The following is a 26495-nucleotide window of genomic DNA, read 5'->3' as shown; positions in this document are numbered from 1 at the left end:
TATTGCTCTCTCATCCAGACACCCAATGCCATTCCTAAGCCAAGACAGATGCAGCAGGAGGAAGACTTTGGGAGAAGCACTAGTATCTTCTGGTTTAATCCTCCAGCTTTAGTTGCCTTGAGGCAGGATTCTAGGCTGCTGCCAGTTCAGCATATGGGGACAAGTGTGGTGTTTAGATAGTATAAGGGCACGATAACAGCCCTACTGAGAAACACCAGAAGGTCAGTGTCTACCTGGCAGTGCATCCTTTGTGCCTGCTACCTGGTTTTAGTGTAAGCTGGGTAAATCAATGCACTGCACATTAGTATGCTTTTTTCCGTCTTTTTCTCCTTTTGATAGCACTCAGTACAGACAGCCTTTTACCCTACTTTTGTCCTGGATGCCTTCTTGACAACTGTTGTGTCTAGGTAATGTGCTGTGATCTGAAATTAATTTGCAACCTTTTTGGATAAGACTGATATGATATTTATGTTCTGTGTCTTAATTTCAATATCATAGGTCCATCAGTTACTTCAGGAGGGGCGATTGGAATTTGTCATTGGAGGGCAAGTGATGCATGATGAAGCTGTGACGCTAATTGATGATCAAATTTTACAGTTGACGGGTATGCATATTTGCATTTAACTTCTATTTTTCATTGTTATGACCTTGTGGAGTTTTGTTTGTTTTTCATTTCTCCACCCTAAGTTTGTTATCATTTTCTTACTCTTTAAGAACCAGCCAAAGCATCTCTTATTTTCTACTTGCCCATGAGTTATCTGTTTAAAAATCTTTGCTTAAAAACAACAAAAAACCCAAACAAAAAAAAACCAACCCCCAAAACAACACAACAGTTCTGTAGTATGCAGAAGGGTTACTGAAAGCTGGCTTGCATTTTAATAGATGTCAGTTATAAACTCTTTTGGAGCAGAGGCCTTTTGAGGGGCGGGGGGGGGGGCAGTGTTTGAGAGTTTAAGCTCCTGGAAAGATTGCTATGGTGAAATTGAGGGTATGAAGTGCTCTGGAAGAAAATACCTGGTAGCAATTCAGAGGGTGGGAAGTTTGTATTGTTTAGGCAAAGTCTTCTGCAGAATGTGAGCCATAGAATATCATTGAGGTCATCTGATCTTAGTTGAAAGATGTGCTTGATGAAGAAACTCCCATTTGTAATCATTATCAGCAGCCTCTGTTAGAAATAGATGCCTATTTCCAAGAGATGCACTATTTCCCATTTTAGTCTTCTAGCTTCTGCTTCCAGCCATTTGTATGTTACACATCTCCATCTGATGGTTTAAAGAGTCTTTTAGTATTTAGGTTTATCTCCATCTGGTCAATGAAAAAAGAAACAGAATCATGCCACCACTGTGCTATAGATGCCTATAATATGCCATGAGGGAGTAGCATGCTTCTTTTGGGGTGAGAGGGGATGTATTAGCACCAGCTGGCTGTCATGGCTGATATAAACCTTGCCCATTTCAGGCCTGCACTCTGGGCAGTTTTCTACATGGGAGAGTAAAGGGTCAGAAAAGACTTATGATTTGCTGAATCTGACTGCACAGCACCACTGGCCTTGTCCCTTGCTTGTGAGTGTTTATCAGGAGCACAGGGATAGCAGCTGCTTTTGCATCTCAGTGAGTCACCGCATTACACTCTGGCCATAAAGAGGAGAAGGAATGAACTTTTTTTTTCTCATCTGACTCCTGTGTTTAAAGGTTGTTATATGGCCTTAGTATACCAAGCCCAGGACTTCTCCAAAGAAAACACTAATATTGACTGAAGAGTCCTTTTGTTAAATGCAAATACAGCTTTTTCTTTCATTGGAGTTAGCTGCAAAAACCATTTTTTCTAATTTAATATTTCATTCTGTGTATAAACATTTTTTTTTTAAAGAAAATTCAAGTTTGGTAACTTATTCATCAGGAACAAAAGTAGTAATACATTTCAAAATTCCCATTTATTTTTCCTGAAAGCGCTCTGCTCAGTTTGAGTACACACAAACAAACAAAAATTGTATCCTTACATTGTTTGTGGAGTTTGTCTTGAAAACACAAAGCCAGTGCAAACATTTGGAGTCTACATTTCATGTCTTCTCCTGTCTGTCCAGCCAACTGTGTCTTGGAAAAGCCTATCAAACTCTGCCTAAAATGTGCTTCAGTCAGAAGAGTTAAAATAAACACACAAATAAAGACTAGAGAAGACATTAACCATGGGAGAGATTAAGTGAAAATAGAATGCCTTGCAACCTCAGTTACTCAAATGTGATATTAAAATTTGGAATGGAGTTAGTCCAAAATGTCCAAGTCCAAGATATGGTTGGATTTTCAAATAGTTTTGAGTACAATTCCAGAACTATGAAATTAAGATCTGCAATTTTTTTTTTTTTTATGAAGAGGATCCTACTGCAATATACTGGGGTTTTGAATAAAATCTACTGCTTAGCTGGTTGGTTTAATTTCATTTAAATGGTTTGTCTGAGTTTATTTTAATCTCTGGTCTTTCTGGTTTGGGGGTTTCTTTTTTTTTTCGAAACTCATTTCAATACAAAATTAGTAACATTGTTTGTAAATAACATCTTGTATCAAGATTGCTATTAACCTTTGGCTTATTTCTTTTTTTATGATTGAGGATCATGTTCATATTAGTTTTGTTTACTGGGTGGCTTCCCTGTCCCTTTGTCATTGATATGAGACTGAAATTCTCTGAGAATGAGTGGTATGACTTGAGCAAATACAAACTAAAACCCAGCTTATTGTTTTCATGCAGACTCCAATCTGGCTATTAGCCTTAACCTAATCTGTATCTAAGTACCTTTTCCCAGGCCTGTCTCTAATCATAATTCCTTTTTATTATTCATCTTTTATGATGTTAATAAGTTATACTTGGCATAGCAAAATAAATAGTCACTGTGAAACTTTCTGCTGTGAACCATTAAATTCCCAAAACTTCAAATGCTTTGGAAAATGGCAACAAAGATCTATCCTTTAAGTGCTTATCTGTTATACTATATGCCTATTAAATTTATAAAATGGACTTGTAGAAGTGTTGCTAACATAAACAAATTTTGCTTTGCAGAAGGCCATGGATTTTTGTATGAAACTTTTGGGATCAGGCCTCAGTTTTCTTGGCACGTTGATCCTTTTGGTGCTTCAGCTACAACACCAACTGTTTTTGCTTTGGCTGGTTTTAATGCTCATCTTATTTCTCGGATTGACTATGATCTGAAGGCTGACATGCAGAAGAACAAGGTAAAAACACCCTTAGGAATGTAACCCATTGCCAGCCTTAATTTACAGTAATCTGAACCATGACATTAAGATAAGCATCCCTCTAATCTGTGCAAAAAGATGTAAGTATTTCTTCTCTAAAAGTGACGTGCTGATTGTTTGTGGTAATAGTGAAATATAGTGAGTCTGTGTAATATGGTCAGTACTATCTTCATGACTTCTGCTCAAGGATAAAATATAGTCTAGCCTGAAGAAGACACAAAATGCGGGCAGTTGGGCAATGCATAAGCAGACAGTGAATTAGGAGTGTTGGACCTGGAGGCATCTAAAATGGGTTTCAGCTTCCCTTGAAAAAATCTTAGGTATGATAGGTGTTCATAGATGTTTTAAAGTGTAGTGTGCATGTTTGGGCATGGTGGTTGTCATGCTTGGAACGCTTATTTATGCCTGTGAAAGTGATAGTACTAGGTCAGTTAGGGTGGCAGCTAATAATTTTATTTTCTGAATTCATGGAATCACAGAATTTTCAGAGTTGGAAGGGACCTCTAGAGATCATCTAGTCCAACTCCCCTGCTAAAGCAGGATTGCCTAGAACACATTACTCAGGACTGCATCCAGGTTGGTCTTGAAAACCTCCAGAGAAGGGGACTCCACAACCTCCCTGGGCAGCCTGTTCCAGTGCTCTGTCACCCTCACCGTGAAAAAGTTTTTCTGTGTATTTGAACAGAACTTCCTATGTTCCAACTTGTGTCCATTGCCCCTCATCCCGTCACTGGGAACCACTGAAAAGAGCCTGGCTCCATCCTCCTTCAACCCACCCTTTAAATACTTGTATGCCATAATAAGGTCACCCCTCAGCCTTCTCTTCTCCAGGCTAAAGAGTCCCAGCTCTCTCAGCCTTTCCTCATAAGGGAGATGCTCCAATCCCTCAGTCGTCTTAGTTGCCCTATGCTGGACTCGCTCCCATTGTTCCCTGTCTCTCTTGAACTGGGGAGCCCAAAACTGGACACAGTATTCCAGTTGTGGCCTCACCAGTGCAGAGTAGAGGGGGAGAATGACCTCCTTCAACCTACTGGCTCTTCCCTATGCAGCCCAGGATTCCATTGGCCTTTTTGGCAACAAGGGCACATTGCTGGGTCATGGATAATTTACTGTCTACTAGGACCCCCAGATCCTTCTTCTCAGAACTACTTCCTAGCAGGTCCACCCCTAACCTATACTGCTGCTTTGCATTCTTCCTCCCCAGGTGCAGGACCTTGCGCTTGCTTTTGTTGAATCTCATTAGGTTCTTCTCTGCCCATCTCTCCAGCCTGTCCAAGTCACGCTGGATGGCAGTGCGGCCTTCTGGAGTGTCAGCCACCCCACTCACTTTGGTATCATCAGTGAACTTGCTGAGGATACACGCTGTCCCCTCATCTGGGTCATTGATGAATACATTGAACAAGATTGGACTGAGTATTGACCCCTGGGGGACATCACTGGTTACAGGCCTCCAACTAGACTCTGTGCCGCTGATCACAACCCTCTGCATTCTGTCACACAGCCAGCTCTCAATCCACCTTGCTGTCACCTCATCTAGCCCACACTTCCTCAGCTTCCTAATGAGTATGTTATAGGAGACAGTGTCAAAAGCCTTGCTAAAGTCAAGGTAGATGACATCTAAGGCTCTCCCCTCATCCAGCCAACCAGTTATAACATCATAGAAAGCTATCAGATTGGTCAAGCATGATTTACCCATGGTAAATCCGTGGTGACCACTTCCAATAACTTCCTGTTCCTTAATGTGTTTGGAGATGACGTCCAGAATGAGTCGCTCCATTACCTTCCCAGGGACAGAGGTGAGACTAACCAGCCTGTAGTTCCCTGGGTTCTCCTTCTTGCCTTTTTTGAAGATTGGAGTGATGTCGGCCTTCCTCCAGTCCTCCAGCACCTCTCCTGTTCCCCATGACCTTTCAAAGTTGATGGAGTTGATGGTCTAGCAGTAACATCTGCCAGCTCTCTCAGCACTTGCGGGTGCATCCCACCAGGGCCCATGGACTTATGGATGTCCAGCTTGGAAATAATTTGGTTTTGTTTCATGTTTTGCCTTCTCTCACACAGTGTCCCATACACAGTAATTGTTTTTCTTTTTATATCCCAATACTGGATCCTGATGTCATCAATTTTACACATTAAATTAACTGAAAATAAGGGCTTTCACTAGTGTGAGCTGGACATTAGGCAGTTTTTATGAATCTTGGGTGAAACTCTGTCATCTCTGAAGAAGACAATGGAATTCCCATTGAATTTGGTGAAGCCAGGACCTACCACCTTATGTTTGCAATGAATTGTGATACTTCCGTTCTGCCAAATTCTGTTATGAGTTTTTGACAATCTTTTCCCGTCTTTTTTTTTTTTTTTTTCTGTCACATGACAGTCTGGAGGCTTTCAAAAATGTAAAAATTCAGTTTCAGTTGATTAAACATTGATTCCCACTGACTACAGTGCAACCCAGACTACATCTGGGTTTTTCCTAGCTTATAGGTGTTCAGCTTCCTTCCACTGAAACAAGTGAGGTGTAATGCCTGTGATAAGTTAGGCTTACATCTGGATTTTAGCAGCATTCTGGCAGTGTGCTGCCTCCTCTCTTTCTCAATCATTTCAAATAGAAAGAGGCAACACTATAGCCTCCTGTAATACATGGTATGTGACCTTACCTGGGGTACCATTGGCTGGTCTTAAATAGAAGCACTTAAATTATTACAAGTAGTGGAAGAGAAGATAGGCACTCTTAAGTTGTTCATGATGGTAATTCTGTGCTTGTGCAAGGGTAACAGTTTCTTACCTTTTTGTTTTCCAGAAGCTTCAGTTTGTATGGCAGGGCTCTCCTTCCTTATCTGAAAGACAGGAGATCTTCACCCATGTTATGGATCAGTACAGCTACTGTACCCCATCGGAACTACCTTTTTCAAACAGGTCTGAAGATTTCCCAAATAGGCAGAAATATTGATCACTTCTGAGATTTTATATTGTTGGAATTTAAGCATTTCCTTTGACTGTTTTCTTTCAACAGTATTCTGCTGCTTTCTTCTGACCTGCAGCAGGTCAAGGAGATGCCTAGACTCTAGATCTGAGTCAGGATTATTAAGCACCCCCAACTACCCACCATAATACATGACGTTTACTCAGTACCTAACAATTGAATGCTCAAAAGTGACACTTACTAATGACAGGCGTTAAAAATATTGACAGACTTTAAAAATAATGTTTTCCAGCACCGGGAGGCTTGGAACACAGGTACAGCTTTCATCTACATTACATACATCATGTCAGTCCTTATCAAAAAAAAAAAATAGAATAAAAATTTGAAACAAATCAATTACTATAAACAGAAAAATGTCCAAAGCAGGACTGGGGTTTTGTTTCTCTCTCTGGAAAGTTAAGATTTAAAAACTCCAGGAAGCTTGGTATGGACTTGGCTATTGCTAATTGATTTTCTCTGGGAGATTTTCAGCATTATATTGGGCTGAGATTGTGTATATTATCTGTATATATACTAAAGTGACTAAAATTTTCCATTCACTTTGCAAAAAAATCCGAGAGCTTTCGAAAACTTTATTTTGCTCACTGGCTTATCCAGTAAAATACTCTTTGTAAGCAAAGTCTACTTGGGGGAACATCCTCATTGTCACAAAGCTTGCTGTTTTGTCCTATGATTTCTTTGTTCTCTGCCAGCAAACAGCAGGGACTTGGAAAGTTGCACAGTGTGAAAAGAAAATTGGACAACCTTTCCCCTACCTCCACCCCCAGATAAACACTAAAACCTAAATACTAGCAATGAATATAAACCGATTATTTTTTTTTTTTGCTTCTTAATCCCTGTGTGTCTGCATTTTATCCCAGCACCTTTTGATGTGTTTTTCCCAGTTGAATAAATTCTGTTTATAGCTTGTTGCTTTCTCCTTCTACTTAGATCAGGATTTTATTGGAATGGGATTGCAGCTTTCCCAGATCCACCAAAAGATGGTGTTTATCCAAACATGAGTCTCCCTGTTACAGATACTAACGTCCATCTGTATGCACAAACTATGGTGGCAAACATTAAGGAGAGAGCAGCCTGGTTCCGAACAAGTGATGTGTTGTGGCCATGGGTAAGTGCATGATCAGCATTTGCTTTAGAAGTGACAAGTACACCTACAGTATGCACAGTAGGTAGATGGTACTTTGCTACAGTATGTACTGCAAAAGTGCGGGTACAAACCACATGTCAGTAAAGTGTTTTTCTAATAAGTGGGGCCCAAATGTCTGATTAGTAATCATTTTTAAAACCTAGAACTTCCTTGTATAGTCTGCCAGCTGTCTACCAAGTCTTCCACCCTACTTAATATGGAGAGCAATGTGACGAAATTGTAAAGATAACCTCTTGCAAAACTATGTATTGCAATATTGCTTCCTTTTTTTCTCTCCCTGTTTTGTCTATTTAAATGATATCTTTAACTGCTTAGCACAACATAACTGTTAACAAAAACAATAGCATTACAAGAAAATGTATTACGCATTAGGTAGACAATGTCTTTTCTAATTGATGTGTAATCGTTTTCTTATATAGTCTTTGTATTTTAGTTAGAAACTTAAGCATATCCCATCTTGGTTATCCAAATGCTTTTTTCAGCAATATGCTAGGTTAATTATGTCCTGCACGTGCACATAACACTGATATACTTCCACTATTTTTAAGTCCTTAGGGAAGAATAACTTTGCCTGAACTTAATGTGCAATCTGTTTTTTAGTTTTGATGGATGCTGTAGGTCTCAGAATTACAATCTTAAAGGATGATGTGTGTTTTTAAGGTGGCTATTTCACCACAATATCTGTTGTTGCAAAGGGAAACAAACATTTTCTGACTGATGCAGCTTTGAGTCACTGGTTTGTTTTTCTCCTGTTTGTGACACTTGTTTATATCGAAATTTTTTTTTTTTAGATAGTGGGGGGAGAAGTCGGATCTAATACTCTGTACTGGTGCTATAGTGAAGGTTATGCAGAAATGGGGAGAAGTGAGTTTTGAATAGTATGAATAAATTCCAAATGGCTAGATCCAAACCTGCAGTTTTGCAGTAACATAAGAAGATTTCAGTCTCTGACTTCCCAATTTGTGTGCTTAAACAAAGTAGTAAAAGCTTGTTACCCGTTTATAGTGCTATATAAAGAAGTAGAGAGAAATAGATATATGGATACCTCTATAGTTAAGCTTAGCTATTTTTTCATGATTACAGATAGTTTGGAGTACTTGGATATTTTTTTTCCTTTAGTTAAAAAACCAAGAAATACACACCTTCCCATTTCAGGTCAGACCTCGCATCCAGACTATTGACACTTGTGTGATGAGTTACATGGACAAACATGATCTGAAGCACCTAGTTGTGCAGCAGGAGGCACTCGGCTTTGGGGCAGTGTGAAAGCTCAAACCTGCCTTCCTAGAGGTCTTAGCAGCAGATGTAGCAAGGGGTATGGGATTGCCGTAAGGTCTGGAACTGATCCTTGAGGTGTTTTTTGGCCTGTGTGGATGAACTAACTGTACAGTAATGTATAGCATTCCTGTGCAAAGTTTTGTTCAGGTAGTGAGTGGATGTGATGACTAACTACAGCACGTTCTCTTGGATATCTACTGAATTACAGTGCTCCTCAGCTACTGTGTTCTGTGTCAGTGTGAGTGGAGTCTACCAGCCCAGCACATCCCCTTCTGTGGTGCCAAGTGTCTACTTTTTATGAGGAAGTCTTCTTGGATCATGAGTTGAAAGTAGCGCTTTACAAATATGAAACAGTGTTGGCTGGTAAACATTACTTCATCCTGACAAATTTAATTGGAGTCAGCATTAGGAAGTCTGGTTTGCACTGACTGCCCCATTTTTCAGCATTTGGTGGGATACATTCTAGTAGCTCATTCCAGTTTGAAGTTGTTTTCTGGTTTCTGCTATCTGCATGCAGAAGATCTCTGGGTATCTTATAAGAACTTTCTGGTTTGGAAGTAGAATTTCCACTTTTCTGATCAGTGACTTACCCTGTTAGATCTGAGGGACAGCATATGTGCACTAGGATTCATAAAAGATGTGACAGTGAGCTTACTTGAAACACCTAGTAAACAGGGAAGGGATGGGTGTGGCACTCATATCTGGGAAAGAGAAGGGAGAGTAATCATCTCTGACTTCAGTTGAACTCATTAGGTTCAACTCGTTCATGAGTTGAATGGGTTCAGCTCATCAGGTTAAACTCATTGAGCTCATCAGGTAAAGAAAGGTTGAAGTGGAAGACGGATTGCAAAGTAAATAGAGCCTCCTTGGTTATTTCTTCAAGCATCTGCTAAGCACTGAAGACAAATTGCTGACAGCATCTTTATTTTGAAAATGAGATCAGGATTGACTTGGGCAATGTTTTCTATCTCGGGCACAGAGACGTGAAGGTGAGGATGCATTTAAGCTGGTGTCAGTGTTGGAAGGCTTCTATTAGGCCTTTTTATATGGAGAAGGTATCAGCATGTTATTGTGCTTCAGATCGATGCCTATGCTGATACTGTAAGAATACGTCTGGTGCCATGGCTGACTGACTCTCATTTTCCTGTTCAGCTACTGTAGTTGAACAGAGGCATGCTTACTTAAGCCTTTTTTTAACTGTTTGTACGTGCAGATAGTCTGTACTGAGACGCCTCCAACAGAAGGCAGAAGTTGTGCAAGCATGCTCAAAAAAAAACCTTTTAATACACAGTGTATCACCTCACTTAACTGTTTGGATGAGTATGAGAAGTACTATAGTCTACTGTCATGATGGGGGATCAGCAACACACTGTGTTACATTTGTACTACAGAGATCTCTCTCCAGATTGTTTTGTTTCACATGGTGTCCTCAGCACTTCTAAAGCTGTGAGCATTCTTAGGAGCAGAAAAGAACTTCCTTATTTTCTGCTAAGTGGGAGAAATGCAGTGTGAAAAGAAACAAAGGTCATCTTTCCAGGCATGTATTCATGCATTTTCCAATTGCTTCCATGAAATTTCATGTCTTGCACAATATGGTGTGTCAACACACTTCTCCCTATCTTTAATGCTGGTTGGTTATCAGCTGATCTGTGCAACCCTAACCATTCTTGACATTTGGTAACAAATAACTTTTATATGGGCATTCAAGATCAAAAGAAATACCACTTTGACATAGACTAGTGTTAAAAAATACCTTTCTAAATTGCATGACCGAAAGTCATTTGGCCGTTCTGTTTTTGGAATTTCAGGGCTGTGACAAACAGTTCTTTAATGCATCTGTTCAGTACTCCAACATGGACCTGTTGTTGGATTATATTAACAAGCATTCTGATGAGTTTGGAGTGACTGTCGAGTATGCCACTGTTGGTGATTACTTCCAAGCAGTTTATAGCAGAAATCTTACATGGGAAATTCGGGGCTCTCAAGACTTTCTTCCGTATTCAACAGGTAATTAAGTGCACAACTGCATAATGTCTGCCTCAAAAGTGCATATTTAAAATTATAATAAAGGGAAATTGAGAAAATGAGAAATAAAGTAACAGGTAAAATACCATCTCCTTGTAACATTTATTTACACTACCAGGTGTCATCAAATAGACAAGTTGATCCCAATTTAGTGGTATAAGAAAGATGGTAGGGCAGTGGTTGAAATATGTCTTTGGGACCGTTGGAAGCAGTGGGTGGAGGAAGAGACCCTGAAAGAAGAAGTGTAGAAATAGGCAAACTTGGCAAGGAAACTAACTTGAAGTTTTTTTTTTGCTGTCTTTGAATAACAACAGAGTACAAGAGATACTCATGTGTGTTATGTCATTCACCTTTTTTTAAAGACCTGGCAAAATGTATAGATACTGCACTAATCAGGTTCTGTTACAGTGAAACAGTGAGCAATGAGATAAACCTGTAGGCCTAGGCAACCTGGCTGAAATTCAGTAAGATATTTCAGTAGATGGATGAAGGAAAAAAAAACCTGCAAAGTATGTTACACACTGTGAACTGGTTAGCAGACAACAGCGATAGCAAAGGTGCTTCACAGAGGTGTACCAGCACAACTAATACGAGAAGTCTCTCATGACATTGGAGAGGTCCCGTTTGAACTCTCTAAAGCTGAGATTGTTTCATTTAACTTTTAATTCATTCATTTCTCTGCCTCCCACACATTAGCATGTACGGATTACTTGTAGTCTCCTATGTATCCTGCAGTATTAGATGTGTGTGTTACAACCCTCCTCCTCTTCTGCCAAAATGAGCTGTAGTAAGGACACAGTGCTCCAGGATCCAGGGAACTGAAAGAAAACTGACAAACTGAAAGATACGTAGAAACAGGTGGATGTGTGGCCAAACAGAACCATGTGCTATTGTTACTGTTTAAAAGAACTGCTTTATGCCTAGATGAGAGCAGAGATGGGAAAAGTGACATGGAATAATCCATGGATGTCTAAAGGAGAAGTGAGGCAGGTAGCCAAGGGACCAAGCCAATCTGAAAGCTCTTATGGTATTTCTTTGTCAGTACCCTAATAGGAATAGGAATGGTCAAAGTGAAACAGTCGGTGCTGAGGATTTGATGTCCACAGTCTATGTAATTCCAGGAAAACTGGATATAATCTGGTCATATGGAGCCTATTAATGCTTGTTACGTACCGCCAGGAATCCAGTTTGTGAGCTCCAAAACCAATCTTTTATATAAAGCAAAGCATACTAGGTAAGGACGACTGGTAGATTCACGTCAAAAGCATGTTCCTGGTCCAGACAAAACACTGATCTTGTCTCTTGTAGCTCTAGGAGATAGTCTTGTCTTTTTCATTAAAGAAAACAGTTTTAAGTTCTGGGGAAAAGAATATTGTGTTATAACTGAAGTCTCAAAAAGTAAAAATACCGCCTGTATTTCTGAAATTACATAGTATGACACAAATTCATTGTAGCTGCTGCTTGTTTGCTTGCTTCTTACTTGCTGCGCTTCTTTAGCTTTTCAAGCAGAGCTGAAAAGTACTGGGAAGATATGAAAGAAGTCATGCCCTACCCAACATCCCTTTAATCCTTTTCCCCAGTAAATTTACTAGTTTAGGCCTCATATCAAATTATGCAGAGAGAAGGCACAGCTAACTTCTTCGTTTCTAAACTCATTAGTTTGTTTCATTGCCTGGATTATCACTAAAATATATCATTGGTATCATTAAAATACCTTTCTATATAATTGTGGCTACCACTACATCACATTTTTTGGCACTGTGGATGTATATCTCAAACTATTATAACCCAAATTTAGCTTATACATCCAATATTCTGTAATGTGTCTGTTAACTTTTAAATGAATAAAAATAACTACTGCTTCCTGTGAATCATTGCATGGACTGATCCCTTACTCACCTCCCTCTAGGGATCATGTCATATCTAACAACTTGCTGATAAATGCACTGCCAGTTTTAAGTGCTAATATCCTTTTACATCTGGGCTCTTACCGGTATCTTTTGGCATAATTTACAGGCAGTAGTCGATTGCCATTAGCTTGCATAATGGCAGCACCTTCAATGTTCCATGTGGGTGCCCACACATAGATGCAATTTCTTCCCCAAACGACTTACTGTGCCTTGCAATTGCAGTATAGGTTTGAGTGCACTTTCTCCCACATACTGTTTTGCTTCTTGATGATTAAGCCTCTCTCATTCTTTCTGTGCCATTTTATTATGAGTCACTTATTGGGCTCAGTGTCACTTCTGACATATGCCTTGGAAACTCAAGTTTTAAGTCCCAGATAAGTATTTCCTTTTTCTACTCTACATTCATTGTACCGTGCTAGTATGCATGTGACTTCTGCTTGTAACCTTGAAAACTGAAATTGAATTCATTCTGTTTGAACTTCTGGCATTTTTCAGGCCCAAAAGAATTTGTCCTGGAGTTTTTGAGCAAAAGATCCCATTTTCTTATTGTTGCCTTTGCTCCTAGGCTGGCAGCAGATTTACAATATATGCACTTTATAAAGTACTTTCTGAGACTTCTCTCTGGAAAAGCTATCAGTGGTGTATTTAGAAAAAAATTCCCCTCCAAACAAAAGAAAAAAAAAATAATATCCCACCACTAAGTAGAGATTTGGAGGTTTTAAGAACAAGTATCTGTTTTCCTAGTTTACTGTATGGGATACTGGAACATATATTAGCACATATTAACTGTTGAAATACTTTCCACTGGCCACTTGAGGGCATCTTTTGATGCAGTTTGAAGTGCTGCAGTAGTTTGGAGTCATGTTACCACCAGTTTCTACTCCGTTTTGAGGAAATGAAATTTAAGATAAATCCCTTTTACTAAAAGAGGGCTATATAGAGAGCTTGTATCAAGCAGTAACCAAGGATTATAATCCACTTTATTAATGAGTAATACAATATCCTTCAGTGAGACTTCTAAAGTTGTTTTGTGCAGATCCACAAAGAAGGAATTTCTGCAAACGCAGAATGGCTTTGTATCAACAGTCTTCTTACTAGGCCTCTAGGAAAGATTATAGTTTTCCAAAGTGGATGTTTATGGCTGTGTTTCTTCGTAGGGCTTATGACTATTCCATTTCATGACTGATGTGTAAACCCACAGCAGGTCTCATGCAAGAAGCTATACTGTAGTAGTCTAATATTAACAAATAAGTGTATTTTGACATGTATTGGATCTGTTCGACTTTTCAACAGAGCCATTTCAAGCATGGACTGGGTTTTATACTTCTCGGAGCACATTAAAAGGAATTGCAAGGAGAGCAAGTTCACTGCTTTATGCTGGAGAGTCCTTTTTCACACAGTATGTCTGGAAACACCCAGCAAGTTCTATTTGCAAATGTGAAGCCTTAAGGCAACTCCAGAGCCTTAGATGGGCAGTTTCAGAGGTAAAGATTGATTTATTTTTTAATTTGAATGAAAATGTTTATTACTCAAAGGCAAAGCTTTGGAGCGTTTCAGCTGGAGTGTCTCGAGGTTGCTTTTATGTTCTTAGAAATAATTTTCCCCTTTAGCAAGTCATAAGTAAAAAGTAGAGCAATTTTTCAAAAAACTGCCTTGAAACATGACTTCAGCCTCTTAGCTATGCATTCAGGAAATGGTTACTGGCAAATGTTTTCTTCAGCCAGTGAAAGAGTATGTGGTTTCAAACTTTGAATGTGAAATTACTTTTCTTAACGTTAGTTTTATTATTTACAAAGTGTTTTTTAAAAATGAAACAAACAAACAAAAACTGAACTAACTGAAAACTTCTGATAATCTCTACTTCTGCAAGTTAGAAGAGGAAGGACAGATTTGTTTCTTCAAAGATCAGCTAAGTGATCAACCTCATATCATTAACCATTTACAGGCCTTGGTGCTTTTGCTGGTAATGAATATTTTGTCAGCTATTGACCAGATCTTACTAAGAGATGAAAAACCTGCGTTGTTACAGTATTTTTGCTGGATTCTTGTTTTTGGTAACTTTTTTTTTTTTTTCCTCTAAGTATGTAACTTCAGTAATTTCTAAATATTCAAAGAGGAAGATGTGTAGAGGGAAATCTGTGTGCATCTTGTCTTTGACCATTTCATTCTATATATAGCAATTTGGAATAGGCATAATGTGAATCTGTGAATATAGCTGTAATACCTTATTATTTTAAGTTACAAGTCTGAAGGTTAGTGGACCATGTTAATACAAATGCAAACCTGAAGTTGTCATCCTGCTGCATTGTGAACTTTCAAACTACTCTTAAATGTAAGGTCCAGCACCACGATGGTATAACAGGCACAGAGTCTCCCAAGGTGAAGGACATGTACATGAATAACTTGATGTATGGAATGTTCAACGTAAAGAAGCTAATAGCTTCCATAATCTTAGACATGAACAATGCAAAGAAGAACAGAGAGGTCTATTCTTCTGTTTACGTCAAAGACTCAGGAATACCAGGTACTTTTTAACACAGCTTTTCCAGTTTTAGGCTAACTTATGAAAGCTATCGTGTTTTCCTCCAAAATAATCCACATTCTGTGTAACACCTAAGTTTCATGAACCACGGCTGGAAAATCCTGTTTGCCTTATGAGACCTGCTAGACCTGCTGCAAACTCAGATGAATTCATGAGCTCTCAGGTCTCAAGCGTCTGAAACCAAGACCTTTAAACTGATGTTAGGCAGAACCCTACCCCAGTGCATATATTAGACCTGGGTCCCAGATTCAGACCTCAACTGTAAAACAGAGGGGAGAAAGAGGTTCTGATCAGCATAATTACTGAACTAACCTTACTGTGCAATGTAAGATTACATGGTAAGAAGTGCAGTCACAGTTAAGAAATGTTCTTGCTATAGTCTACTGCCAACTTGAGTAAAAAATGTAAAAGAATTTTCAAGAGTCTATTCTAAAGACTGTACATGCCATTTTCTCTTTACTTTGGAAACTTTTTAAACTGTCAAAGTAAGCAGTGCCGTGGTTCTGTTTTACCTCAAACCAGGACAGCTGTGTGACAGGGGGATTTGTTTTTTTACAGGCTTGTTTTTAGATTAGGATTCTTATTTGATCTTCTGTATAACTCTGAAGTTATACTGCATGACAATAAGTTGTGGTGAGCTGCTTATTTTCACTAAATGCATTTACATTCAACTCAGGTGTCATTTTCTGAATACAGGGTCTCTTTTTATTCGGTAAAGAATAGAAGAATAAAGCAGAAGAGGTGGTCATGCAGTATTTAAAATGTTTTCCTTTTTTCAATCATGAAGTTTCACTGCAGGGTTATATGGTGAAATTTTGTAAGATGATTGTACCTAGACAGATCTCTCAAATGCTTTTTAATGTCACATTTTAAAAATACATAGTTTTAGTGACTGATAGCTTTGTTTGTTTGTGTTCACAAAGGTGCTACAGGTGTTGACCAATATGTTGTTGTCTATAATCCACTGGCATGGAACATCACTACCTTTGTCACGGTTTCTGTCAGCCACTTGGCAATGAGTGTATATGATGAATTGGGACATTCTGTACCGGCACAGGTACTTCGACTTTGTTTCTTTCTGTTGCTGTTCTTTCACTTGTCAGTTTTCACTGACTTGATCCTACCTTCTGTCACAGTGTGGTAATATGTAGTATTACAGTGAAAACAAGTATTAGTTCAAACTGGGATTTTCCTAGTTCTTCTTCAAGTGATTTTTTTTTTTACTTGCCTGTTCTCTCAACTCGATTTTTTTTTTTAATATCCAAAAGGGATTCCTGCTCTTCTAGTGTGTTTGGTTTGTCCTTTGCATGCCTGCTGTGGGTGATCTGGCACTTCTTATCTTGCTTTTCTTTCTATAAAAAACACTGTTTCCAATAAAGACTTTTTCATTGAAGCCCTGCCCTACAATTGACAGTCGTGTTTGCACAATTGAGAGATTGCCTTGGGGAGAAGAAATTTAAGAAATGTAGGTCTTGGTTACAAGACCAAAAGAAACTGGTGACAGTCAGCTGCCATATGACGGCTCATTCTATCATAGCCAAGTTCCAAGCCAAGGCAAACTGTTCCCTGGGAGGGAAGAAAGTGGCCTCAAGTGAAAGCTATCACTAGCCTTTCTCAGGAGCATCTGCTGTAAAGAGTGCATCATCATCAGTGGCTTGATAAACCTGTAGGAATGCCTTCTGCATGTAAGGCCTGAAGAGGTGTGACACAATTCCAGATGCTCCCCTCTGTCCCTGAGATGCCAGATAGCTCAGCAAGTTCTTCCAGCTGGACAGAGTTTCTATTATCTGTGTCTTATGACTGTCACTCAAGGCACATTGTAGTCAGGTGTCGATACACAATGACTGTCTCCTGTTCCTGTATATATATACATGACGATGGAGTAAGACCATACTGCCTTTATCTGGAAACCATCAGTCTCTTGGATTAGCGCATGATCATGCTTACTTGTCAGCCACTTAGCTCCCAAAAGTCCTGCCCTCTGAATTACTTTAGCCTTGTAAGATACAGGGAGATTCACATGTATTTAAAACCTGTATTTCAAGATTTAGGGTGCCCTACAGTCAAGCTGTCATTATTTTAAAAAGACAAAGTTCTCTGTTCTAGAGTTGGTCTGTACTCTCTTTTGCTAGAAGTTACCCATGTATGCATATACTCACTTGAGGCTGAGATCTCTTTACCAGTAATGAGAAGGTGGTTTGGGGTCTTTTTCTGCCAGTATGTACTGTTCAAAAGTGCATTCATATCACACACTCCTTCCCTTTGAGAGAAAAATATCTCTAGCTCAGAGCCCTGATGTATGTGGCTGAGAGCAGCGGAGGCTTGGCAAGTGCTCTGCCACCTTCTGCACCGCATGCGAGTTGTATAGTGAAGGGAGAGAATGGGAGTAGGCCCTGTTGGTGCCACTATGGCTAGGTCTGCGGTGTGAGTAACTGGACATGTGCCGGTCCACAATGCGAAGGTACAGACGACTTGCTTTAATTTCTGGTTAGTCATAACTAACCTCTTTGTCCATATAATCTGTACAGTACTTATCTAGTCCCATTTTCTTGCGCCAAGCCAAAAGTAGTACTAAATTATATAACATTAATGAGCACAATACATGTAATTGAAAGATGGTTAAAAACTGTTGTTTAAGGTGCTATGATATTAAGTAACACTGGTGTTCTCTTTACTGTTCAAAAGTACGCCACATGCTTCTACCTCCCTCTCCATGTGCCTTGCTTAAGGTGAGGGCATGTCTGGTGCCTCCTCCTCTTGCCACAAGTTTTCTCACTACTCACATCCCTTATGTTTCAGTCTATTTTCTGTCATTTGACTGATTAGTTTAATTTGTGATTATTTGTGCTCATACAGACATCTTGCAATGCAATCTTAAATCAAGATCTACGATTCCACGGTCACATTAAAATAAGATCTAACTTCATAATTTGCTTAGTGACCATCTTTCCTTCACTAGAAAGGCTAAGCTTAATCCAAGTTCAACAAACTCCCAATCAAAGGCAGCATGGATCCACATTATTATTGAGAATTGTAAGAATGGTGTGTTTAGAAACTTATTTTTAAAGTAGTAGTTAGTTTTTGTAATTTAGGGCTTACGACACATGAAGATAGTTGCCTTTCTAATTAATTTTCTGTAATGGAGTATTGTTGTGTATGTTAACGTACAGGTTCAAAGCTCAGCGGAGTCCCATTCTACGTATGATCTGCATATTCTAGTTGAAATAAGTGGTCTGAGCTACAGAAAATACAACATTAAACCCTTGAATGGGAAGCAGTCTACATTTATTGGAAGATCAGTCAAGTACAATCGAAAAGACATAACTCATGCAGATCAACAAAGTCAACAGTTGCTTCCCGTGACTAACAACTGCTACCAGATTTTGTTTGACCAAAACACAAATATAATGCACAGCATTACAGAGAGGTGAGATTGCCTCCTTGTTAAAAATATTATTAAAAATAATGTTTTGGATTCTGTAAAGCCCTTCGTAAAAACAAGTCCAAGGACTGTATCATGTGCCTTAATTCTGAGACTTAACTAACAAAACGTTCTTTACATTCTTTACAATTCTTTTTTACCTCCAGTTCACATGTCCTCTTTTCTACAGGAAACATCATCACTAGTGTAGGTGTGATTCCATACTATTTCTGTAATGTGGTTGTCCTGTTTAACCACGCAGTCAGTCTAAGATGACATATCACAGTATTAGCTAGTAGGTAGCAGAATCTCATTGTACTTTAGATCTAAAGAGGGTTATGAATGTGTGTTTGTATTAAAAATAAATAAGTAAGCACATACACTGTGGCTACACGTTGAGCCTTAATTGATAAAGCAGAAGCTTTCTCTTAGTAATCAGTAGTGTTTTGCAAGTCCTTCACTCTTTCTGTGGTAGAAAACTGCAAAACTTTTTGAAAGGAAACATTTAACTGAGGAAATTCCATTTAATCAGGCAGATAAAATGGAAGAACAATCAAGATCAAGGTGAGATTTGAGGTTTGCAGATTGTCTTTCTTGGCTGATTCAAATTGGCCCAATTCCTTCAGCTTCAGTGGAGCTGCACTACTTTTTGCCTGCTCAGGATTCAGATTGTCAGCTATGTACTGATGGAAGATTTGACCCCTTTGACATTGGCCTAGTGACTACTCTTTCATCTTTCTGGTTTTGTTCATAATTCTGCCTCCTAGAACAAGAACTTGTTTTCCAGTATAGTTAAATTCAGCTTTAAAAGTATAGATGGGCCTTAACTAAGAGCCCTGGAGTAAGTACTTTCTCAGAGTACCTCTGGACCCTAACTGTTTCCAGATTCCAGAGGAATATAGTAAGGAATATAATGAAGAAGAGTAAAAACCTAAATTCAAATTCCATTTTTCTCCATCCTGTTCTGGCAGGCAGCAAGAGCTAGAATTCAGCATGTAGGAGAAATGGGATATTCACTTTCTTCACAAGCCTTCGGGCAAGCCCAGAATGTTTGCGTTTCAGCAATTTTGCTTTGGGCTAATGGGAAAGAGTGGGGTGTCAGTTCAGAATGGGAGTAAAGGTCAAAAAAACTGGGATCTTCAACTGTGAAGCCTTATAAAGTTTAGCTGCAACAGTTAGAACTTCTAGGTCCTGCCCCTGCACTGGAAATGCCCCTTAACAGGAGTACTAGAAAAGACTTGGATATGTTTTGCTCCTCAGTCATTACAATTTGTAGGTCGCTGTATTAACACAAGCTAAAACGGTTGGCAGTTTAAACTGATATGCCAGATGAAGTGATTTTTCCTGTTTTGATGGCAAGGCTCCAAAAGAGGAGCAGAGCAGGTAGCTGAGGGCAATAGCATCTCAAATTGCCTTCATGTGACTTTCCAAAGACTGTGATTTGGAGACATGAATAGCTAAACTGTAAGCTTCAGGGGAGAAAGGAGGAGACAAAGTAGGTACTGAGCAAGTTGAAATTTTGCTATCCTGTTGCCATTATACTCGTAACCAGTGTTAGATACGGAAACTTGCATTGTGCTCATTTATCTACCTACAAAGTCAGTTAAATGAACCTGATTATTCATTAATTGGGTGTGATGTACCTCATTTTTGGGCAATGGGTAGGTTTTGATCATGTAGCAACCCTTGCATCAAAACAGTGAGCTAATGTAGATGTTGTTTCTGTCTTAAGATGTTTCTGTTTTACAAAAGTATAAAGTGACATAGAAACTCCATTTATTTACACACTGACAGATGTCTTAATGGGAAGCACTTTAATTCTCTGCTGTCCTCACTTTCTAAATCTTATAAAATCAGTTATCCACTTTAAGGAAACTTTTTTTTTTTTCTTGCATGCCCAGCCTTATTCCTGTTGCTCTTCAGCTTGGCATCTATTATGTACAAAATGTGTTGGTAAGTAGTATAATTTTTCCTCTTCTGTGGATTCACAGGGAGACTAACCGCACTGTCCAGTTGACCCAGGAGTTCCTTGAGTACCATGTGAATGGAGATGTGATGAAAGGACCCATTTCAGATAACTACTTATTTGCCCCAAATGCTTCAGCTGTTCCAGTCTCAAAAGCAGTGGGATTGGAATTGGTTTCTGGAAACTTGATGACAGAGATACGGCAGTATTTCTACAGGTACAACACCATTACAGCTTCACTTCACTGGAATGTTTAATTCTCTGTAGATATGTATAAGATTAATTTTGTGTAGTTACTCCTAAGCAGTGAGCTCTGTGTACTGTTTAGGATTTAGACAGAACTAGCATGCATCTGCTAAACGTAATGCTGAGGAAGCACCTCCTTTAAATAGCACATATTGCTGCAGGGAGGGGGAGGTGAAGATTGTTCGGAGTTGTCCTCTGTGGTTCATTTTGTAGTGCAACTTCTGTTGGGATGCTGGTTCCATACAATTCAATGAAAATTGCAGCTGACATCTTCTTACATGGATGGAATTTGGACATAATGGTTCATTTTTCTAACTGTGAATATCTTTATTACAAGTGAATTGGAAAAAGGAGAAATAAATCCTATACAAGGTCACTCTGACCCCTGATCCACTAGCTACTTTTCTGTGTTAAAATTATATCAGTCTATAACCCCTTCACTCTCTTTTCAATCTGGTTATTTGATGGAAGCCTGTTGCTCTACATGGCATTGTACAAGGATTGCAGTTGAGAAGGGCCTTTGGAAAACAGTGGAATTCTTGCATCAAAATTAATGTTGCCAGATTAAAAAAATACATGTATTCTGTACAATGTAAATGTGTTGCTTAGGGGAGTCATAATTATTTTAAAATTTGTTGTTAGTTTTGAGAAAAACAGAGCCTCTCTAATCAAATGAAGAGTCCTCTTTACACTTGCAGCACTAGAGAAAAATGTAGGATATCACTTATTCCAGTTGAATATCTGTACATTTGAAAATTAAATTGAATTTAAAAATAATTGTACATGTACATGAAATATATAGAAAACAGGCAAGAAAGTTGTCTATGTGTGGGATGACATCATGAATGACTTGCAGGTCTTGACATAACCAATCAAATGATCCACTTATAAACTGCATATCTTGTTTCTCATTTTTATAGTAACGTTACCTCTCAGGATTACATATATGCAGTGTATACCAGGATGTATACAGTACCAGAAGGCTATGATGGGAAGTTGCTTTGCCATAGGATAGAGCAAGAATACAGCGTTGGACCTTTGGAATTAAATCGTGAAGCAGTTCTAAGAACAAGCACAAATTTGAACACTGGGCAGTTACTCTACACTGACAGCAATGGATATCAGATTCAGAAAAGGCCGTTCAAGGCATACGTGAATAACACAGTTGCTCGGGTAGGCACGAAGGTGTAATCCAAAGTCAATTGTGTCTTATCTTCATTCTCCATTACTGTTACCTAGGTTAATATTATCACTGCGTGATTTACTGTGTGTTTTCAGAACTATTATCCTATGGTCCAGACTGCCTACATTGAAGATGATACCACAAGGCTGATGCTGCTTGCAGAAAGAGCTCATGGCGTCTCAAGTCAAGGAAATGGACAAGTGGAGGTAACATATAAAAATATTTTTTTCTAGGAGAGCATAATTTTATGGTTGCTGATAATATAAGTAAAGCATGATGTCTGATTACTGTGACACTTACCTTTCCAATACAGGTGATGCTTCACAGGAGACTGTGGAACAACCTTCAGTGGGACCTGAATTACAATCTTACTTTGAATGACTCTTCAGTGGTTCGCCCTGTGATTTGGCTTATTTTAGGAACCAAGGCTGTCACCAATATTTTGTATCAGACAAGTGGACTGGCGTTAGAACACAGGCCAGTAGTAATGTTTGGAGCATTATCAGGTAACTCATTCCATCTCCTGTGCTATCTTTAGCATCTGAGTGTCTTATTTATGTTGCTCTGATTTATGCTGTTAAGCTTGTAAACGCAGACTTCAAGCCTCCTGTGTGGCGAAGTTAGTATACAGTGAGTTAGGAGGCAGATTTAGAGCCTGCTAATTACTTTGCATTAATTTCAAACATGGATGTTGTCCAAGTGTATGAAATGTTTCTCTTGTTATGTAATTATCTCTACTTTCAGAGGAGTATAAATTTTAAGGAATCTAATGAGAACAAAATGTCCACACGGGGAATTAGTGCAAAGTAGCTGGTGCACCATATATCAACTTCCTGGATGCAGAGTCCTTAATGACCATTTTTGAGTCATTCCTTTAAAAAATATTTGTTTGACTCGTAGTGGAATAGCAACTTCAAGCTGCAGTGAAATTTGCTTCATGGAAAGCTCTAGTACGCTTCTCCAGCAGTTAAAATCATGCTGCTTTCTGCTTTGTATCTCAGAAGGCCTTGGAGGAGAAAGCATAGCATTTGTTTTGCATCTGCCTTCGCAGAAAAAGCAAAAGTCTCTTTACCCTTCCACAGTACCCTAGCCAGGCTTATGTGTGTGATGGATGTTTGATGTTTGCTTTGTTTCACTTTGCATGGAGGAGAGAAACCGAAGCCACATGGACAACTTCAGCAGAATTCAATCCACAGTTCAGCTGTAACTGTCCCACCTAATCTTCATCTCCAAACTCTGAGCATTCCGGGGTGGAGATATAGCTCTAATCATGCAGAGCAGGTCCGCAGCATCCGCATGGGTAGGTCCTTTCAAACAGGTGGCTGGATGTTACACTAAAGAAGCTGGCTTTCTTTTCTTTCTATCTTCTGTGGCTAGTACTTTAATGTATTCAAAGTGTTAAATTCCTCTATCAAGAATGTTAATTGTACTGTATGATTTCTGTACCCAAATAGTAAAATATTTCTCCTGCATGTGTTCATCATGCCTGTTAGCATCTTTCCTTTCAGTGAGAGGGGTTATTTCTTGATGTTAGTCCTCTTGCTAATTTAAAAAAACGGGAATTAAGTTTAAATTATGAGAGTGTACAGCTTAAAAAAAAAAAATCCACATGTTTAAAAGTTGGTTTTATTTTTAAAGTCAGGAAATGTTTGAGTTTTGTTTTCTCTTAAAGGTAAACAGAAGGAAGGTGATGCAGACTTCAGTCGTGTCCTGCTAAGAATTAGGCATTTGTATGAAGTTGGGGAGGATCCTGTGCTGTCTCAACCAGTGACAGTAAATCTGAAGGTAAATCTAATCCTTCGAGACAGAATACCACTTGAGGTGGTTTTGTTCCAGAGAGAACTGGTTCTGGAATGAAACGTCCCATGTGCTAGACTCCACAAAAGATGGATACAAAAATACTAGTATAATTTTAATCTCAGGTGGAAGCAGGTCTTATTTTTACTCAACTTTGTAACATAGAAGCCGTTACTTCAGATGAAGTTGCCATAGGCACAGCATGAAGATCTGCATAAATATTGGTGGGATGGGTTCTGTTGAGCTCTTGGTTGTATAACACTTCCTGCAGTACCTTAACCAATGCAGAGAGTGGGATTCTGTTTTGCTGTTTCTTTAGTTATTGCAAGTTGTACCTATAGTTAATGAGATGTGGACAGGATTAAAGGAAACAAATATTTCTTTCGTCTATAGTTCATTTCTGCAAGTTGTTGAAACTTTGGTCACTTCCATCATGTACTGTGTATTTTCAGTTTCTTGTTTATTTGATCTTTCATATAGAAGTAGATTATTTTATAATACATGGCAGGGGTTTATTATTTTAAAATATGAAATTTTGATTTTGATGACAGAAACATGGGGAACAAGGTGTAGGATTCTCTGTTTTGTTTTTAAAAGTGCAGTGTGCGTTTCAGCTCTTGAATGGAGAGATTAGTAGGCTCTGAACTTTGCTACAACACAGAGGAAACTCTCAGCACTTCAGCTTCTTAGTTTGAAGCCTGGTGAATCTGTAGTTGCCCTTATGTTGCATGACCTGGCAGATTTTTAAAGTCTCTACTGGTCTGCTTAACAAATCAATGCTAGAGGTGAAAGTTCTACTCTGGTCCCACTGTGTACTAGATCAGTGAGTGTGATGCTGTTCTCAATAAACTGTGGTTTGATTCCTTGTATTTTCTTTACTCACAGTCTTTGCTAAAGGGATTAGGGTCAGTGATGGAAGTGGAAGAGCGATCACTCACAGGCACCTGGGATGTAAATGCTTTGAAGCAGTGGAAATGGAAGACTGCACAATATCCAAACACAGGTAGGTGGAATAATGTGGTCGATGTCCGTATTGTCGTTGACTGTTGAAACTTGATGAATAGTCTAATTAAAAATATAAAAATATAAATATATTTGCAAGATTAAAAATGTGTTGTTATTCTGCATGACAGACCTGGTATCTGGCACAACCTGCAAGTAGTAGCGTTTAGCACAGATTACCTGCAGATACTGGACTGCTGTATTTCTCTGATGGCTTGTTTTGCCTAGAAGTGTTAAAAAGCTTGAAATCTTTCTGGAGTTATCTTTGTCCAAATAGAAATGGCTACTTTATGAATTCACACTTGTGACACAGATTGATTTTGTTAGATGCTGATGAGTTGTGTTAATCTAAACTTAAGCCTGTGCTGCAGAAAAGCAGCTGCAGCTAAAAATCCCCACTGTAATCAGCTTAAAGCACTATGTGGGTATGATTCAAGTTAGGGCTGACACTCAAGTCAAATGCTGTGGGTGACCTCATTTCATTTTTCATTCCAGTTAGTTGCTTGTACGTTGTCCTTACTGTCACTTACATCCCCATGCGTGCCTTGTAAAAAGCTTGCAGAGGTTTTGGGCTGGGCGTAGGTGAGAGTTTAGAGCTCTGCTTACTTAACCTGCAGCTAGGAACTTGCTTACTGTTTACTTATGATGAGGAAAAGGTTCACAACTGGGGAGTCATATCAGGTTTTCTGTGTGAGTCAGTGTGTGAAAAGTAGATGAATTATTGTATATTTTAATATTATGAACGGGTGCATCTTAGGCTCCGTATTACTTATAGCTTTAAGGAGGAGAATCTGCTCAAACACTAGCTTTTAAGGAAGGGATGAGTTAAAACTGTTGAGATAGAATAGTGTGTACATTTGAGTAAAGCTGCTGCTTCTTTAATAAATTACCAACATTTTTGTGTTTTACAGGATTCTCCAACAGCACAGAGACTTCAGAAAACTGTATAGTAACTGTTTATCCAAAGGAAATAAGGACTTTCTTTGTATACTTTCAAGGTCAATAAGGTTTGACATTGTATTTCAGGAGTGAGTATGTAATAGCTTCTGGTTTTTGTGAGTGATGATCTTGAAAAACATTCTGCTGCTGTTAATGAAAGAAAGAGTCATCTTGGAATAAACTCTCTATTTAATTAAACTGTTGTCCTGAGTTGTGGGTATTTTTGTTGGTTAATTATTTACAACTCATTTTTTTTCTGAAACATGTTCGATTCAAAAATGACCTTGGTGTTGCAGTGCAAGCATATTGAACATTTTCATGCTTGCTGTGGGTGGTTTTAAAGTGATTGCTTCTACAATGCTTCACTGTTGAGCACTGACAAAGTCATATTAGTCCTGCAGTCTTGAACTGCCTTTCTAATTAGTGGTGATCTCAAGAGTCTTCTCTTTGGATTTTTATTGTTAGAGGAGATGACTTCCAAGTCACAGAATAGTGGTTTGCCAAATGACATTCTGTTTCTACATGCAAGGAGGAATGCCTGTTGTGTTTCAGCTACTTTTTGTTTTGGGCAACAACTGCAAAGTTTCTGCTTTGCTGTAAACTGAAATTGAATGTACTTTTGTATTCCTTTGCACCAAGTTCATTTAAATAGTGTCTCTTAAGGTTCAGAACCGATTGGCTTATCTTCACAGTATCCTGGTCCTGGATGTTCAGTATTAGTACTGAGTAAACTGGAGCTAGTCTGTTGACAGAAGGTGTATTGCCACATGGCCAGTAACTAACCCATCGCATAACCTGAAGCAAGAACACCATT

The 26495-nt window shown here is 38.8% G+C and overlaps 1 protein-coding gene across 1 annotated transcript in view; it reads left to right on the top strand.

Moving 5' to 3' along the window:
- Positions 1-25851, top strand: part of MAN2B2 (mannosidase alpha class 2B member 2) — a gene marked incomplete at its 5' end in the record, with an annotated part of 34746 nt that extends 8895 nt beyond the window's left edge. Inside the window, 17 exons of the mRNA XM_082483090.1 lie at positions 499-604; positions 3052-3224; positions 6043-6158; positions 7156-7333; positions 10459-10657; positions 13879-14069; positions 14923-15109; positions 16051-16184; positions 18298-18554; positions 20540-20731; positions 21681-21933; positions 22039-22149; positions 22257-22449; positions 23091-23243; positions 23616-23728; positions 24626-24743; positions 25654-25851. Coding sequence (XP_082339216.1) covers positions 499-604; positions 3052-3224; positions 6043-6158; positions 7156-7333; positions 10459-10657; positions 13879-14069; positions 14923-15109; positions 16051-16184; positions 18298-18554; positions 20540-20731; positions 21681-21933; positions 22039-22149; positions 22257-22449; positions 23091-23243; positions 23616-23728; positions 24626-24743; positions 25654-25748 — 2769 coding nt within the window. The 3' untranslated portion in view covers positions 25749-25851. The remainder of the gene's footprint in view (positions 1-498; positions 605-3051; positions 3225-6042; positions 6159-7155; positions 7334-10458; positions 10658-13878; positions 14070-14922; positions 15110-16050; positions 16185-18297; positions 18555-20539; positions 20732-21680; positions 21934-22038; positions 22150-22256; positions 22450-23090; positions 23244-23615; positions 23729-24625; positions 24744-25653) is intronic.
- Between the last annotated feature and the right edge of the window lie 644 nt (positions 25852-26495).

Source organism: Vanellus vanellus, assembly GCF_965231255.1.
Source record: "Vanellus vanellus genome assembly, chromosome: 4".
Taxonomy (NCBI): domain Eukaryota; kingdom Metazoa; phylum Chordata; class Aves; order Charadriiformes; family Charadriidae; genus Vanellus; species Vanellus vanellus.
The sequence above is the reverse complement of the archived record's forward strand: the minus strand, read 5'-3'. Positions and strand labels throughout refer to the sequence as shown.